This window comes from Lonchura striata, chromosome Z (genome assembly GCF_050655825.1).
Source record: "Lonchura striata isolate lonStrDom1 chromosome Z, ASM5065582v1, whole genome shotgun sequence".
In the NCBI taxonomy this organism is placed as follows: Eukaryota; Metazoa; Chordata; class Aves; order Passeriformes; family Estrildidae; genus Lonchura; species Lonchura striata.
The window spans coordinates 64981043-64998368 of NC_140740.1; the positions used below are offsets into that span (position 1 = coordinate 64981043).

Consider the following 17326-nt stretch of genomic DNA (forward strand, 5'->3'; position numbering starts at 1 on the left):
ACAGTATGCAGACTACACATAAAATCTACAATTTTCCTAGCTTACATAACAATTATATACAGGCAAATGTGTCTGAGAAATCAGTTCTCTAACTTTTTTTCACAGTTATCTCAGTCTAAGATTGTGCTCTTAGCCATCTGCTCTATTACCTATATAATATTCTTTACATTTAATAGGAAACCATTGGGAGTACATACTGTGTTTTACTAACATTTTAGTCCTGTGCATAATATATTAGTGACTTTATCTTCAGTAGAGAAGAGATGAGCACCATTTTACCACAAAGCAACTAAAAGCAATTAATTTCTCCTACAGGAAAAGACATTTGCCAAAAAATATTCACAAACACGATTACGTCCCAAATGGCCTGGAGATTTCCAAATCTGTTCCTGTCCATTGCAAAATAACTTAATAATGAGGTGAAATTACATTCCTAAATATTTGTGAATTATTCCTTTTCCTCTTGTACAATTCTGCTTCATAATCTTCTTATGAGGATTATTCCTTTCTTCCCTTCCCTTCCCTTCCCTTCCCTTCCCTTCCCTTCCCTTCCCTTCCCTTCCCTTCCCTTCCCTTCCCTTCCCTTCCCTTCCCTTCCCTTCCCTTCCCTTCCCTTCCCTTCCCTTCCCTTCCCTTCCCTTCCCTTCCCTTCCCTTCCCTTCCCTTCCCTTCCCTTCCCCTTTTTTCCTCCTGCTCTCCCTCTCACTCAGCAAACAAGGAGCCACACCTGCACTGTGCTATCAGCTGCTCTGTGTGCCATGCTCCACACCAACGCAGTTACTTTTTTGGCAGAGAGAAGCTTTTGTAAAAAGCAGCTTTCCCTGTTACAGAACCCACAAGTATACATACAGTCTTCAACAGATATTACACTGCTATTTTATTCTTTAAAGTCATGTGCTATTCAGCAATTGCAACAGAATGCTCCAGAATGGTAGAGCAGGTATGATTAAACTCTAAGGCTGGGGGCAGGTTTTCAGGCTAGCACATGTGATTCTTTAGGTGCGTCTACATAAGCATGAAAACACACCTACCTTTTAATCCTTCTTTCAAACTGATAAGACACACCTTATTTCTCACCCCAAAAGTTTTATAGCTCCATCTGTGGTGCTATAAACAGATTGAAAAAATCTGTCTGGGGTTCAGGATAAAATAATATGCTCACTGGAGTACATGAGTACTACTCAGTTAAAGCTGGGTCAGCATGCGGGAAAGGCCATGTTTTTCACATGGCTCACACGGCTCTCTCAAGCCTGTGTTGGCAGTTTCTGACAACTTTGGTTCCTCATTCCCTGTAGAACTGAGCAGCCGTGCTGAGCACGCTGGCCCACATGATGCTCACAGGCCTTGGAGAGAGCACTCGGCCAGGCTGGCACCAAATGCCCCTCAGGGCTCCCCTTGCTGTAGAGCAGCACCAACCATTCTGTTCAGAGCAGCGTGCACTAAGTCCTGGGCCTAGCCAGCTAAAGCACCCAGAGTGGTGCTGGAAGAGCCACCTCCTCCTGCTCTCCTGCTCTTCACAAGCAACTGGCTAGCTGAGATGGGGCATATCCTGATGACACCTTTCCACAAGCCTCTGTCCACCTCCACAACCTGACCAAAGCTGCTTTAACCCAAGAGGCAAACACCTTTGGGGACAACCAGAGTAAGCATGACTATTCAGGTGCCTAAGAAAGAGTGGGGTAAAATCTAGCCTGCAAAAACCAAAAACTGCGCTAAAAGGGGAAGATGGCACTCTACCAGGAGGAACAGCTTACGTTTACTTGCAGAGAGCTGGGACTTATACTGGCCTCGAACCAGCCGGCAGGTGGACCCATCTCCATTGCAGACCCCACAGTTATCTTCCTTGGCAGCACTTCCCAGCTGGTGGTCACAGCCAACAATCTGGCGAGAAAGAAAGATGTGCAGTTCAACATGAGCACTTACCAACTGACTGCTCAATCCATGTCTGCAATTAATTACTCTAAATTTCTCTCTTAGCATCTCTAGAGGGCCATAAAGTACCTTAGCAACGAAAGAGGCTCAGCAATTCTGGCTGGCACTGTGCACTGAAGTCAGGCGAGACATAAGGGAACAGGTTAGTACTCAGTGGCTTTTGCAGTCCAGAGGAAGAAAAGAGTATTGTTGGAGGTTGTTATTTTAGGGCATTGTGAACCTTTCTTGGTCAGAGTCCTATCAGAAATTTCCCTTCTTAGAGTTTCACAAAGAAAAATGCCTGAAACAGATAAAAAGACAGATAGGAAGCAGACAGATAGATAAAATGAAGAGCAGCATGGATCAATAGCAACATGGCTCTGAAATTTTACCTGCTCTGCAGCTGGTGAAGCCATGTGGTTTTAATTATGTTTGACAATAATCCCATTCCACACTGTCAATGCCTGTGTTCAGACATAGCAAAAGATCTGATAAAGAAGGCTGGAATTATTGCAACAAAAGATTTGAGAGTCATTGCATGAATGTAATTACTTGCTCTGAAATTGGTTTTATTCCTGCATGCAAATTGTTTGGTTAAAAATTTTAAGAGTTGAATAGATTAACTAGGTTTCTCAGTTTGCAAAAACCTTGTTATTCCAGGAAGAATCAAATAGTTATTTATAATTCAGTACATTTAAAATTAATTACATTTAACACAATGATAATGTAGGCCTTTTGCTTGAACTTTAAATGCTGCATCCAAGTTATGAATTTTTTTACATAATTAATAGAAATCCAAGAAATTAAGAAAGTCTTAAAAATGTTATAATTACCTTTCTTAAGTACTAGAAAATAAAAGGCCTTCTAGCATTCTGGCATTCAGAGTAAGCAATGAACAAATATTTGTCTATAACTTCTAATGAGGTTGTGCTAAGGCTCTTAGCCAAACAGAGAGGGTATATATAAACACACGGAATTTAAAATAAAGTGTTTTTTCAGCTTTGATTTTTCCCACATTTCTGAGTTTTAGTTAAATCTGAGAACTATGTCCTAGAAAATGATGAGAGCAAACAGGGCACTTATCATCAAGCCTCATAAAAGCTGTATGTGTAACTTGCCCACTAAAATATTCATAGAATAATATTTCTTATTTGTGCAAATCTGAGTGGACAGAATTACATATTTCTGCTAGGGTGAGATATACATTTGCTCTTCATTTGTCTATGAAAATGCAGGTTTCAGTAACCAGTATTTTCTTTTAGCAATTGAATTCCCATTTCTAACATCATTATTTTATTAGCTGCAGAATAGCTATTTCCTTGATTATCTGTCAAATTGACAATATAATTAATTTTATTTAAATCATTATAGATTCAAGCTTGATGAAAGCAATAATCAAATTTTTTTTTTATTTTACCGACTTTTTCCAGGTAAGAGCTGCATCAAGCCTCCTATGCTTACACATTATACTATGATCCCTCTAAGAGAATTAATGAAGCCTAAAGAAGCAACAGTCACAAAAATTATACATTTATTTGAAAAGCTAGCCATATCAAGACTGCAAAAGACATTTTAAAAAATTAAAAATATCATGACAATTAATGGTTAGAAAAATGAAGCAAACGTAAGCATGTCTTGACTGTGATTGCTCCATCTACAAAACTTCCAAGCACAGACACACAAATTGTATCCACAGTACTGTGTAAGATTTTAATTTTTTTTTGTTTTTTTGGTTTTGGTTTTTTTTTTTTTTTTTTTTTTCCTCTGAATAAGAATATTCCTACAGGAGCTGAACAACCTTTGATATACACAGACTGGTATACTTTAACTTGCAGGAAAATCACTGTGTAAAACATGGTAGAAAGAATCATTTGCATGATCTGAAAACTGTATGTCAATGCCACAAATCAGATTTTCCTTCTAGTGATCACTAGCTCCCACAGTGAGAAGGGTCCCGCTGGGGAGCCCAGATAACAGAAGAAAGGCCAGAATTCCCTTTCATATCTGCTCAAAAGTTCAGTTTAGGGCAGTTACACAAATCTTTATGCTTTTGCCTATTTTGAAATTAATATGTGAACTGCTCGGATAGGAAATTGGCTGGATCTTAACTCCAGGTATGAGGTAATGTATTTAAAAAACCCAGAATTTACTTCTTCAAAGCATTTTTAACTTTGTGAATCATCAGCCCACATATTGCTATGGGCTATACCCTGATTAAAGTTAATTTATAAACTGAGAAATTTGGAGCTAGGTCACAACTTGTGGAGGAAACCACCAGGAAAATCTCAGGTGTGAAAGGAAGTTATATTGTGGTTTGTTACTTTTTTCGAGTTGGACAGCCATTACCAATGTATGGCATAAAAATATTTCTTCTGTTGAAATGCTGTGTTTCAAATGGAAGTATGAATGAAGTGGAAGTATGGAAACTTTTGTGATTACTAACATTTTTGTGGTATGTACAAAATGTGTATTAACCTTACTGTATTTGGCAGTGTCTCATAACTTTATGCAATTAAAAGTTTTGATGAAATGAAATGAATTTCCTATTTGTTCTCAAGGTCTCTGTAGAGAATTTTCCTTACTGTGTTAGATTATCTGTCTAAATAGATATGCAGAGCTCTGGGAGTATGTATGAAATTTTCATAAAAAAAAACTTACAAGTGATTAACCAATGCCTGAAATAAAAAATATCCCCAAGTTTACTACTTTTCCTTTTTTTCCTTTTCCTTTTCCTTTTCCTTTTCCTTTTCCTTTTCCTTTTCCTTTTCCTTTTCCTTTTCCTTTTCCTTTTCCTTTTCCTTTTCCTTTTCCTTTTCCTTTTCCTTTTCCTTTTCCTTTTCCTTTTCCTTTTTTTCCTTTTTTCTCATTACCTAGGGAAATTCTTCTATCTTTTGAAGGTAATTACACACACTAGAAAAAGTTGCTAGTGTTTGAAATGGAGTAATTGATGCTTTAAAATGAAAACACTACTCCAAATCTCTAATATGAGTTTTTAGTAGTTCTTACACAAAAAAAAAATTTGCAAGCTGGACTTTTATGACCGCAAAATATCAGACAAGGAAAAATACACAACTCGTGAGAACAAAATCTTTTGTCTCTGAGCAGAAAAAACAGAAGTTTGGTTGAGTTGAGAACATGTAATTTCCATATCATAATTTTCACTGTCCATCAAGGCTGCAGAGAGCTCATTGAAAAAGGTTATGGAATGGGTGAAAATATGTCACCACTTGCCCAGAAATCTAGAGAGGGTTAACAAGGAACAGGAAGGCAGAATTTTTTCTTTCAAGCATCCATTCATAGCATGAACAAAACACAGAGGGAAGGTTTTAAAATGGCTATAATCAGAGATGTCGAAGACACTAGGAGAGGCCAGCTACCAAGAAAAGTAGACTGGCTTAGTCTGCAGAACTAGAAAAGTCTGCCAAGACACTGACCTATGAGCATATTCACCTGATGAGAGGTGGTTGAGGATGTGTCATGAAATGGAAAGCCATTGATGGTAAGCACGGTAAGCCAAGGACACAGTAAGGATATTGTACCTCCAATATACAGCTCAGGGTAATGGTTTGGGGGACACAGTTTGAAACAACAGAGTGAAATTTTGGAATCAGAAGTTCAGGGAATATTTCACTCTCTGAAAAGCTTTGAAATGTCAAATCCTTGTCTTGGTTTGAAGCTGGATCCAATGTTGAAATTCTGAAGTTTCTGTGGAATAGAAATTTCCCATTCCAATGAATTCTAGTTCTGATCTCAGTATATCCTGGGGGGTTTAGGGAGATGAAGTCTTTTTCAATCCATAAAGGTCTAAGAAAGAAGCTCCCACTAGACAAGAAAATGGATGACTACAACAAACTACAACTGGAAATGTTCTGAAGTAAGCAGCTTTCATACTTAACATTACATGTTAGGTTTCATCCCCTTGAAGCAGGGTAATGAAGCGCAAACATTCCACACTGATATCTTTTGAGTTTCAAGTTGCTGAAGTGTGGTCAGAGGCTTGAACTGCACATTGTTACTGCACAAAACATCAGAAGTAACTCCATTAAGTTGCCTGACTATCCAAACTCCATTAAAATCAAGAACATGTAAGTTTGATAAGTTTTGTATGAAGCTCTTATGTGTTTCTAAAGGTGCTTCTATAAAGCTCATGACTATTGTGGCTAAATGCCCTTAAAGCAGTAAAGACAGACTTTGCAGAGCTCTGGAGGTCTCTCAGTATATGGAAAATGTCAGCCATGTAGTACCAGAGTGAGGAAATCACTGGTGAGTACCAACTGCTTGCCCAGACCTTCTTCACCACCTCTAAAGTGAGCTGATTTTTTATTCTCCTTATGGGTTTAGCATAGAAAGTCTAGTAACAAAAAGCCAGAATAATAACAGCTAATCCCTAGTTGGCCAAGCTTGTGTTGTTTTCTGGCACAATGTACTACAGAGAACTCAGAGGTAAAGATTCCATATTATATTTTAGGCTGGAGTCCCAGACTTCATGCTGAGTTTGACTCTCCCCCTCTTCTCCCCACCCAAGCCCCACCCTCACGCCCCCCCCACCCCGTTACTACACTTGACAGTCCATGGGTTGACAAAACAAAAATAAGGATCTTCCTAACTCTGAGGCACATTGCAAAATAATTTTTTACAGGATGCTGCAAGAAAAGAGATAGCTATGAAATTAGCAGATCAACTGCTTGCATATAGTTTAAAGGCATTGGGCTAAAAGTCCAACAGGAGTTGGAACTAATCATTGAGTGCGTGCATGAGTGTTGTAAGTGTATGTGTTCCCCTTGTGGACTTGAATTCTGGCTCAGTTTAGCAGATATTTCCAGAAATAAAACTGGACCAGCAATGACAGGTTCTGCTCCAGCCCTGCTAGTCTGGAAATGCCCTGAAGTAAGAAGTTTTCATAATAATTTCTATTCAGCATTAAGAAATTCCAGGCAGGAAATAATGTAATCAAGCAAGCTTGCAAATCCAGGCAATTATAAATAAATCTGTTTTTCAAAGGGCATGTCTGCAGTTCAAACGCAAGAAGTTCTGAGCATCTCAGAAAAACAAAGTTGCCCTTCACATAGATACTAATGTGGGGCTCAATGTGGGACTTGTGTGGATTGTCACTGCTCAGCTGAAAAAGGTTTTGGATCAGAGCCATCATTTCAAATGGGTTCAAAATCCTATTTTACAGAATCAGCATGAAGAGCTGCTCTATTCTTCAAATTACTGGGGAGAGAACAAGCTTGAGCCTGTACAGCAAACTGGATCTGTATTGGTGTCTGTGACATGAGGACTTGCAGCTCCTGCTGGTGAGGTATCTGCCCTTCAGTGCACCGACGCCTTTGAGATGATATTTTACAGCCCCAGTATTTTTCTGGCACAGCCTCATGACATTATCCTGTCACAGGCAATCTTGACCAGCACCTGGCATGAGGCATGACTCCCCCAGGTCCCCAGGAATTCTGGTGAAGGTACACCACAATCCAAATATAATCAATGACCATAAGATGATTTTCACAATGGCAAGGCAATTTGTAATTATGCCGGTAACAGCAGGTCCAGTGGCATGTACAATCAGTGTACTTGCTTGGTATTCAAGAGAAACATACCTTGCAACTGTTCAGGCAGTATGAAACAAACTTCAGTTACTGAGGAGTACCCCAATTGTTAAATACAGCCATTGAAGTGTCTAAGATACACCTTCCAAACACATGGCTGGCCAGACTGTAGATTTGTGGCTGCTGGTTACCTTATCTACCACTAATCCACTGCAACCAAGCTGCAGATCCTGCTTGGTACCTGTCCCATCATTATCAGGTAGCCAGAACTCTCTGCTAGTAATATATTTAAACAAAGAGCAAATATAGAACAAATATATTTAACCAAATAGCCTCATTCATCCAGCACAGCAGACACAGCCCATTGGGAATCAATGGTCAGCCAATGCTCTAGAAGCAAACAGTAAACACCCAGCAGCAGAAGGAACTGAAGAAAAATTTCTATCTCCTAATTTTCTCTCAGGGGAAAAAGAAATATGAACTTGCTCTGAATCTACCCTTGATTTAACAAATAGAAATTCAACTAATTTTAAAGCTGCCACTTATAAATAAGGATTACAGTTGCTCTAAAGTCTTGGATGTGGGGAAAGGTAACTTGTTACATGTAAATTTAATTAGAAGGAATCTTCCAAGATAAAAAAAAAAAAAAAAAAAAGATGGAATTTTTCAGATTTAGTAATTTCTAACCAACCAATTTTTTTTTGTTTGGGCCACCATAGGAGAGTCCAGAGATGCATGAGCAAATTTTTCTGTAGTTGATTCTCTGATGATACAGAAATCCAGGGGCTGCTGCTGTGTAAGAGGCAACATTTAAACAGAACTTACTTCCAAGAGTTTATAAACAGGCAACAATAAGAAGAAAAGAAGCATCTGTGATTATTCATATTCACTTACCATTTCATTAACACTTTGGTTTTTGCTGCATTTAGGTTTACATAGCTATACTGAGTTGGAGCAAAAATTAGTTTTTCCTTTGTCCTTATATGTTTGTGTATTTCTTGAAGAAGGAGAAAAAAAACCCCTTTGTTTTTTTAGTTAGTGTGCTTTAGCAGATCATTAATTAAATACTTGCTTTTCTCCAGAAAAGCCACACCTTTTGTCTAGATATCTTAGCAGTTCCAGGGGTAAGATTTATCAGTTTTGGAAGAATATTAAAACACTGCATCAGAAAGTAATTGCAATGGCCATTCTAAGATAAAATTCATCAAGGCAGCTCTCCCTCAGCTTCCTGGTAGCAATGTCCCTGAGAAACCAAGAGTAAATTCTGCCTGCTGGACCTATTCTTTTCTCCTAGAACATGAAACACTAATTTTAAAAGCATTTAATTGACCTTTGTGACACATTACATTTGACTGCAATTCTTTCTAAGCTTTGGTGACTTCATAACATGCTTGAAATTGCTATTCAGAGCTCTCTTCTGTTGGGCTGTACAGGCTTCTTTTGTTGGCAAGAGTCAGTCCTCTGTTGGCTGGATCAATGGGGATCCAGCTGCAGAGCTCTGTTGTACCAGTACCAGCAAAAATTTTCTGGTGCTCTGGCAGTCACATAATCTGTGTTATCAAGGAACAGATATCTTCCACAGTTCAAATACTTGAGAGAGGCTACATGTCCCCAGACTACTGCTTAAACAGCTTAGCTAGTCTATATGGTACTCCATCCTGCTGCTCAGTGTGTGAGAGGAGTGCATGCAGGCCCTAGAAGACATTTAGGATGACATAGGAAACTACCTCAAATGCCTGCAAAACACCTGTCCTGGGTCTTCATAGTAGCTGGACCCCTTTCCAAGGTCTTCAATGAGAACCACGAATCTGTTTTGCTGAGGACTCTCATAACTGCCCTGCCATTGCAGACATCTTGCCATCCTCCTGCAGCAATAAAGCCACTGCACTATTCTAACAACTCAGGCTTCTAGGTGTGCTAAAGAAACACATGAACAGAAATTACTTCCTGGTAACTGAAAGAGAACCCTTAGAAGTCTCCAAGCTGCTCTTTTAAATTTCTTGTTATTGCCAAGTCTCCAAATGACAATGTTCCTCCCTGTGCCACCAGCTAACGGAGCTGCTTTGAGTGCTGCTGGTCAAAGACAGGTGCACAGCAAAGTTGGTCATCATTGCAGAACAGCACTTGTTGTTTCTGCTAAAAGAGTAGAACAAAGTACTTCTGCAGAGGTGCTAACCTCTGTTCAGAAAGTAAAAAACTAGTAACTCAGGGCAGGGGAGTTCTAATAGTGCAGCTGAGGGTTTTTTCACATACAAAAAGTAATCACATTTCCCTTCCACTCTCCACCACAAAACTGTTCCTACCTGGCATGATGATAGCAACTTAAGCATTTGGCTATTACTCTTATGAATCATGGTTCTCCACCCCACTCCTTTCTGTGTACTGGAAAGATGTCACACTGGGGGAAAAGCTACCTCTTTTGTCTCACAGAAACTGAAATTAATTAACAAGAGAACAAAACAACTGTAAAATAATATGGGTTGGTGGAAACACAAGTTATGCTTTTTTGTTGATAATTAATAAAACAAAGGCTATTCATTTATCTACTATGTCATCAAACAGGCAAGCAACAACACTTTCAGTCCTCTTGTGTGAGCAAAACACAGAAATACAGGTAAAAATCTCCTGCTAGAAATTACTGTCTCAGAGTTTTCACAGTTAGATAACGTTTAAATGTAGAAAAAAGGGATCTTGCAAAAATCAGCACACAATCCTCCTTGTTATCATTGCTAAAGGAGGACAAGAACAGTCTCTAATATTAGACCAATTAATGTTGCAGGGTGGAAAAATGCAGATGAGGGGTTAACATGGGGTGGGATAGACTCCTGGTGCTCTCATTCCCCAGAACTGGAGTTGGCTTGAAAGGATGGCATGTGAAGAAATCAGATCCCAAGCTAAGGAATGACTAGGAGCAGCCATGGGCCCAGCAACGAATTCCTGCAGCTATGTCCCAGGTGTATCCCATATGGACAGTCAGGACCCAAGGCAGGTTTGTAAGCCTTTGAGAGACTGATAATCTTATTTTTACCTGTCTCATGCTGGTTTACTGTGCCAATAAGTAAAATTTCCATACAACAGACTCCAAACTGAGTTATCCTGATTAGTTCTGTATTTTTGGGCTGAACTGCAAACAGGAGAGGGTGTGTGCAGCAACATTTTGTACATTGAAGAGAGGAGAAACTATCATGAAGTTATCATACACAGGACATTCAGCAGAGTCACCTATTTAAAGTAGAGCAGATTTTCCCAGTCTAGACACACACACACACACACACACACACACACACACATACAGAGTCATTTAAGCATTGGTGTGTCTAGAACCACAAAATAGAACCATGGACTAGTTTGGGTTGTAGGGGACCTCTAAAGGTCATCTAGGTCAACCCCTCAGCCATGGGCTGAACAAAGACCTCCAAGATCACCAAGTCTGACTTCTGACCAGCTACAGGTAACTAATTAGCTAAAGGTAACTAAGCTTGTTAGCTGACTCGTTAGCTGAATACACTGTGCAGCACAGCAAAATAAACTCTTAGGAATCAATAAATCAGATTTTTTTTAGAGCTACCTTCATTATTATGTGGAAGTAGAACTTTAAAGAGAAATTTAATACTCTGTAAATAATAAACATTAATATAGGCATTTCTGGGATGCAGATTTTGTTAAAAAATAAGCTGTAAAATTAAGAGAATGTAAAGGAGAAAGTTGTCCAGTTTTGTGAGAAGAAACAAAAGGCTGTTTCTGGTCCTAAACAACTTTTTTGTAATAACAAATTTAGTTAACAGAATCCTTAAAAATCCCCAGTTTTATAATCATTGGACCTGATCCTACAGTTAAAGCTATAATATGATTCATTGTGTTATTCTATCATATAGATGAAGTAATTTTATGGTCTTTATAAAAAAAAAACCCACCAATAACAGTAATAGTAATAACAATAATGAAAACACTCATACAATTAGAATTAGGTTTGATTTATCAACAGAAGAATAGCTTTTCAAGTTTTATGTAGAAAGAAGAAAGCAAAATAGAACTCTTTTATCCTGCTTCTTCAGAGAAATTTAAGGAATCAATAGGTCTTACACTTCTATAGGTACAAGAAGTCAATTTGTGTATCACTCTTACCAAATACATTTCTCATCAATTGCTTGTACTAGTATGACTGTTTTTGACTTTTCAGCCAAAAATGGTGCTGTTAATTGTAGTGTCATTAATTTTTTTTTCAGATTTTCCTGTTAAAGTTTACTCTGTCTTTCATGGATCATGGATACACTTTTCCCCCATTGACTGGAAGCCTAAAACTGTTTCATTCTTTTAGCAGGTAGTTTAGTTATGGGCATTTTCAGTGTCTAACCTTTCAACACAAAAATGGTGCAGCTGTCATGATATTTCACAGAGAAGAACTGATGCTGTCCTGAGCTATGGATGAAATGTTTAAAGCAATCCCACAAATCATACACTTCACAGAAGCTTAGGTGACGTGTTCCTCTGGGATCCCTGGGCTGGAGAGACTGAAAAGATAACAGGAGGGTCACTCTGGCTGTGTAAGTAAAAGAGACTGCCCAGACTGAAAACATCTTCTCCTCATTATGACTTCAGAGAAGTGATACTCATTTACATGAGGTGAGGATTTGGCTATGATATTGATGGGACATGCTTTTGGGAAACTACACAACAACTTACTATTTGTCCACATATTTTATGAAAACTATAAAAATTACACCTGATCTGGTGTTATACACAGATTCTGACATCCATACTGGAGACAGAAGCAGCCTTGAATAATCCTTGATCATCCATTAGAGGAAGCAAAGACTTTCTTGTTCTAGCCAGAGTTAAGAAAAAGAACATTTTTCAGAATTCACACAAGCAGAAGACAAAAATTATGTTGAGAGAGAATGTATGAGGACTATGATAATAGGAAGAGGTGAAAGGGATGAGGAAAACAGAAAAAAAAAAAAGAAAAACGAGAATAGAATGCTTCCCTTGCATCAGAAAGGTTAAGAGATTGTAACAGGGAAACCCAATAACACAAAGGAGATTTTATCTACCTTACTAAAGGGGAGGCAGGGAAGGAAGGAAAGGAAGGAAAGGAAGGAAGGAAGGAAGGAAGGAAGGAAGGAAGGAAGGAAGGAAGGAAGGAAGGAAGGAAGGAAGGAAGGAAGGAAGGGAAGGAAAGGAAGGGAAGGAAGGAAGGAAGGAAGGAAGGAAGGAAGGAAGGAAGGAAGGAAGGAAGGAAGGAAGGAAGGAAGGAAGGAAGGAAGGAAGGAAGGAAGGAAGGAAGAACCCCATGTTGTTTCCTTTTCAGAGACATTAAACACAAGGTGTGAGCTGCATGAAACAGTCTGTACAAATCAGTATTCAAACACACATGCTCAGTGCTGTCAATTTCCTGGTTTTTTTGCTGTGATAATGTGAAGTGTGATGACAGGGAATAAGCTTGATTTCAAATAAAAGGAGGAGGAGGCTGTTCCTGAAGGATTGCCTCCTGTGGAAAGCGATGAACAAAGCAATTTGTGAAGAGCTGTAGCTTCCAAGATAGACTTATGCTTAAGAAGTTCATGGAGAACTGTCTCCCCTGAGAAGGGATCCCACACTGGAGGAGGGGGATGATTTCTCTCCCTGAGCAGTGGCAGGAGCAATGTGTGATGAACTGATTGTAACCTCTGCTCCCCATCTCCCTTTATTGCTCACAGGGAGGAGGAAGAGGAAAGGAGGGAGAGGTAAGGAGGAAGATGTTTCTCGAGATTTGTTTTAGTCCTCTTTATCCTGCTCTTATTTTTTATTGGCAATAAATTCAACTCATTGTCCAAGTCTGTTTTGCCCATGATAGTAATCAGTGAGCGACCTCTTCCATTCCTTATCTCAACCCATGGGCCTTCAGTTAAAATTTCTCTCCCCATATGGTTGTAGAGAGCAGCTTTGGTGGGTACCTGGCATCCAGCCAGGATCAACCCACCATTCTCCAGCTTTGCAGCTTCAACTGTTGTATGCAGAAATTGCTTATACTCTCAAAACCATAAAAAAGGATTTGAAGTACAGGAATTTATTTTGCAAACAGGGGAAATTAAACAAGAAACTGGAAGTCTTAAATGCGTTGTCCTCAGCATACCAATTAATTCTATCTATAAAGACATTTCATAATGTGGAACTTCAAATCACTATTTCCTTAAAGACCATTCTATTGACTTCAGCATTGAGGTTCAAGCAAGTTGTAATACAGCAATGGGACATATTATAAGCTAAGGTAAACTCAAAATGGGACCCAAAGATCTGAGAAGTAATTTGTATTTCTTTAAAAAGAGGAGAAAGAACACCCAAATTACACAGATATTTATAGAGGAAGAGATTTAAAATGTTCAGGAGGAACAAGAAGATCAGCAAGAACTAGAACATATAATATTCTGAGTTTTTTTATTTGAAAAATGCTGTTGTTTGGTCTGTGTCACTATGCATTTAAGAGTAAAACTACAGAGAGAAAAAATATTAATATACAATATTTATTAAAATAAATTATTATCAGATATTAATTCCTATTAATTGCTTAGGTATTTCACATAAAGATCATGGGCAAGTTATACATCTCTTAATGGGTAAAATGCATTTATGTAATATGGAAATATATATGTTTACAATATGGAGAGAGGTAAAATGCTTGCAGCTTGCATTATTTCTTAACTACCATAGTCATGGGCTGGCCTATGCCTTGAAGTATATCTGAATCAGCTACTGAATACCTTCACCAAAACTCTATAACTCTATCTCAGTAAATAAAATAAAAAATATTTTTAAGAATCACTAACCATACTCCTGGAATCAAAGATTCAGGGATACAGCTTGTTCTATACACAAATTTGGCTTTGCTTGCCCTGAATAGAATCAGATGTCTCTGTTCTGACTTTAACTACTAAGTGGCCAGCAGGCAAAACAAAGGTTTCATCTCAAAATCTCATAGTTAAACAAAGGCTCATAAATATGCAACTAAGGTACTGGTAGTCTTAAACCTCCAAACTATATGAAAAGTAAAGGATAAATATGAGAGAAGGATTAAAATTTCCAAATACTGCATGTTTTTACAATTACATTCTTGTCAATGAGAGTGAAATCCATCACCTTTAAAGCAGGAGTGAGTACTGAGGCACACAGAATACAACTAATCTTTAATTTCAGTAATCCAAAGAACAGTTGGTGACCACACAATAGGCTATGGGTTGACCCACATCTTGCATACAAGGAAATATATTTCTATGGTTGGTTAAGAAATTAATACTGTTGTTTGACCTACTGGGAGAAATATGTCTATGTAACATACACTGATCTTAACATCACTTTTACTAATTCAGGACTCTTGCACGTAATTAAATAAAGATATGTTTTATGTATAAAATTGTATCTCAAGAACATCTTGTTGGTTGCCATTAACACTTGGATCAGTGCAAGCTGATAGGAGGGTAAACTTAAAGTTGCTTTCAGTAGTTTTGCTCTGAGCAATCCAGAAAACATATCTCTTTGCTTTCAACATAGTGCAATTGTTGCAAAGGACCTGTTATTATGGAATCATAGAATATGTTGAGTTGGAAAGAACCCATGTGGATCATCTGGTCCAACAGCTGTCCATGTGCAGGACACTCCAAGTATCAGAACATGTGCCTGAGAGCACTGTACAAATACTTCTTAAAGTCAAACAGGCTGGTACTGTGACCACTTTGCTGGGAAGCCTGTTACAGTGCCCAACCAACCTCTGGGTGAAGAATCTCTTTCCTTATATCCAATTTAAACCTTCTTCTACTCAACTTCATGACATTTCCCAAGGTCCTTTCACTGGCCATGTGAGTGAAGAGATGAGTACTTCCTTTCCCACTCATGAGGATGTAGAAGGCCACGTAGAGATTTCCTCTAAGTCTCCTCCATGCTGAGCAGAAAAATTGACCTGAGCCACTCCTCATACATCCCCCCCTCAAGGTCCTTCACCATCTTTGCAGCCCTTCTTTGGATCCTCTCTAACAGTTCAATGTCTTTCTTATATTGCAGTGCCCAAACCAGCCCCCAGCACTCGAGGTGAGGCTGCCCCAGCTCAGAGCAGAGCAGGACAATCCCCTCCCTTGCCTGGCTGGTGAAGCTGTGCCTGATGCCCCCCAGGACAGGCTTGGCCCTCCTGGCTGCCAGGGCACTGCTGACCCATGTTCAGCTTGCCATGGACCAGGACCCCCAGATCCTTTTCTGCCGGGCTGCTCTGCAGCATCTCATTCTTCAATCTGCATACAAAACCATTCTGCCCTGTACCTGGTGCAGAATCTGGCTCTTGCTGTTGTTAAACTACATGAGAGTCATACTTCACTTTAATCTTCAGGACCTTATATGGAATATATATCTTAGGAGACTTCATTTTTTGCAGTTGTGACAAATGATATGTATATTATTACAATTGTCTGCTGCACTGCCCCAAATCCTGCTGTTTCAGAGACATCTCATGAAAATGTTGCTTTTCTTCCAAGATCATGATGAACTCTCACAAACTACTGAGGCCCATGATTATTATGTTTACAGTATGTCAACCACTTTAGGTAAGTGGTAAACTGCAGCTCCTACTGCAAATGAATACAAATAATTTCTGAGTCACAGTTTGTCTTCTCTGAAGTTTACATGCATTCCCTGTAATTACAGAAATAAGTTTGTTCACACAAATGTTACGGAGAAAGAATGCCCCACTGGTTCTTCTATAACACAATGGTTTTCTGATCTTTTAAAATAACCTTCATAGAAGCCATGGAAGAACCTTGTTTTTAAAGGAAGCTCACCATTTATTATGGCAATTTCCATACTCTTCACCATTCTGGACTACTTATGTAGGACAAGTTATTGCTGTGATAAATGGTAAAGCAATTTCTCTCCTTAGCATATAGTTGGGACAAATCTAATTATGGATTTTTTAATGCAGTACCTCTACTGTCACAAAGATATGACACGGCTAACAGGGATACACTGAGACAATAATATTTTGAGTTGCTTTAAATTTAACACACCGATTTTTCAATGTGAGGAATATAGCATGAGCATTTATAATTAAATTATTTTGGTCATCCTCAAAAATGCAGGAATTGTAAATATTAGGCAAGTTTGTTGAAGAAACTGAATGCTGAAGAACATGGGAACTATAAAGTCATTTATACATTTAAAATTATTCTACCATTTTAGGGTATATAAGAAAAGAGTTAGTTTAACTAAAAAACTCAGGGACACTAGTGCTAATATATTATATCTCTTCCCAAGACACAGAAAAATAACATCAGAGTTTATAGTTTTAGCAGCGCAGTTACCTTCAGACTTCCAAGTAAGAATGTAATGAGAATGCAAATGAGTTTGTTTTAGATGCGTAGGTACTCTGTTTCTAAGAGAAAGTTTTTTTGAGAAGAAGTGTGCTTCATATTTGGACTAAGCCAGAATTCAGCCTGCTCATAAATCCTAGGCAACTATATGCAAAAAACTTTGAATCTTTTTCCCATCTAGATTTTTGTGCTTTAGTGCTTCAAGTTTTTAAAAGATTTGAAAACAGAAAACAAGACAAAAAATTGTCTCATTAGGCAATCTAGAATTTTGGGATACATGCCCTTGGTTTAGGTCAAGGGGTCTAGATGATTGCCTTCTTCAAATCATAAATGAGATTAACCCAGAAACTATCTACTCTATTTCATTTACTTCAGGATTGCTTTTTCTAGCTCAGAACAGAAAGTCAAAGAGAAAAAAGGTAGGGAGGAAAGCAGGTCACTGTGCAGTGAAACATGAATCTACACTCAACTTTTTTTTTCCTACAAAGTGTTTTTGAGACTTAGGTATGCTCAGAACCTAACAGATGGTAAAAAAGTCCTTCC

The 17326-nt window shown here is 38.5% G+C and overlaps 1 protein-coding gene across 5 annotated transcripts in view; it reads right to left on the reverse strand.

Annotated features, from left to right (window-relative positions):
* ADAMTSL1 (ADAMTS like 1) overlaps window positions 1–17326 on the reverse strand; it is a 389105-nt gene that overhangs the window by 117071 nt on the left and 254708 nt on the right. For 4 of the 5 annotated variants that reach the window (XM_085567914.1, XM_085567913.1, XM_085567916.1 and 1 more), the window contains one exon: window positions 1755–1881. In XM_085567914.1, coding sequence (XP_085424040.1) covers window positions 1755–1881 — 127 coding nt within the window. Of the gene's footprint in view, window positions 1–1754; window positions 1882–2303; window positions 2376–17326 lie in introns of all 5 variants that reach the window. The other variant, XM_021535445.3, reaches the window with a different exon arrangement.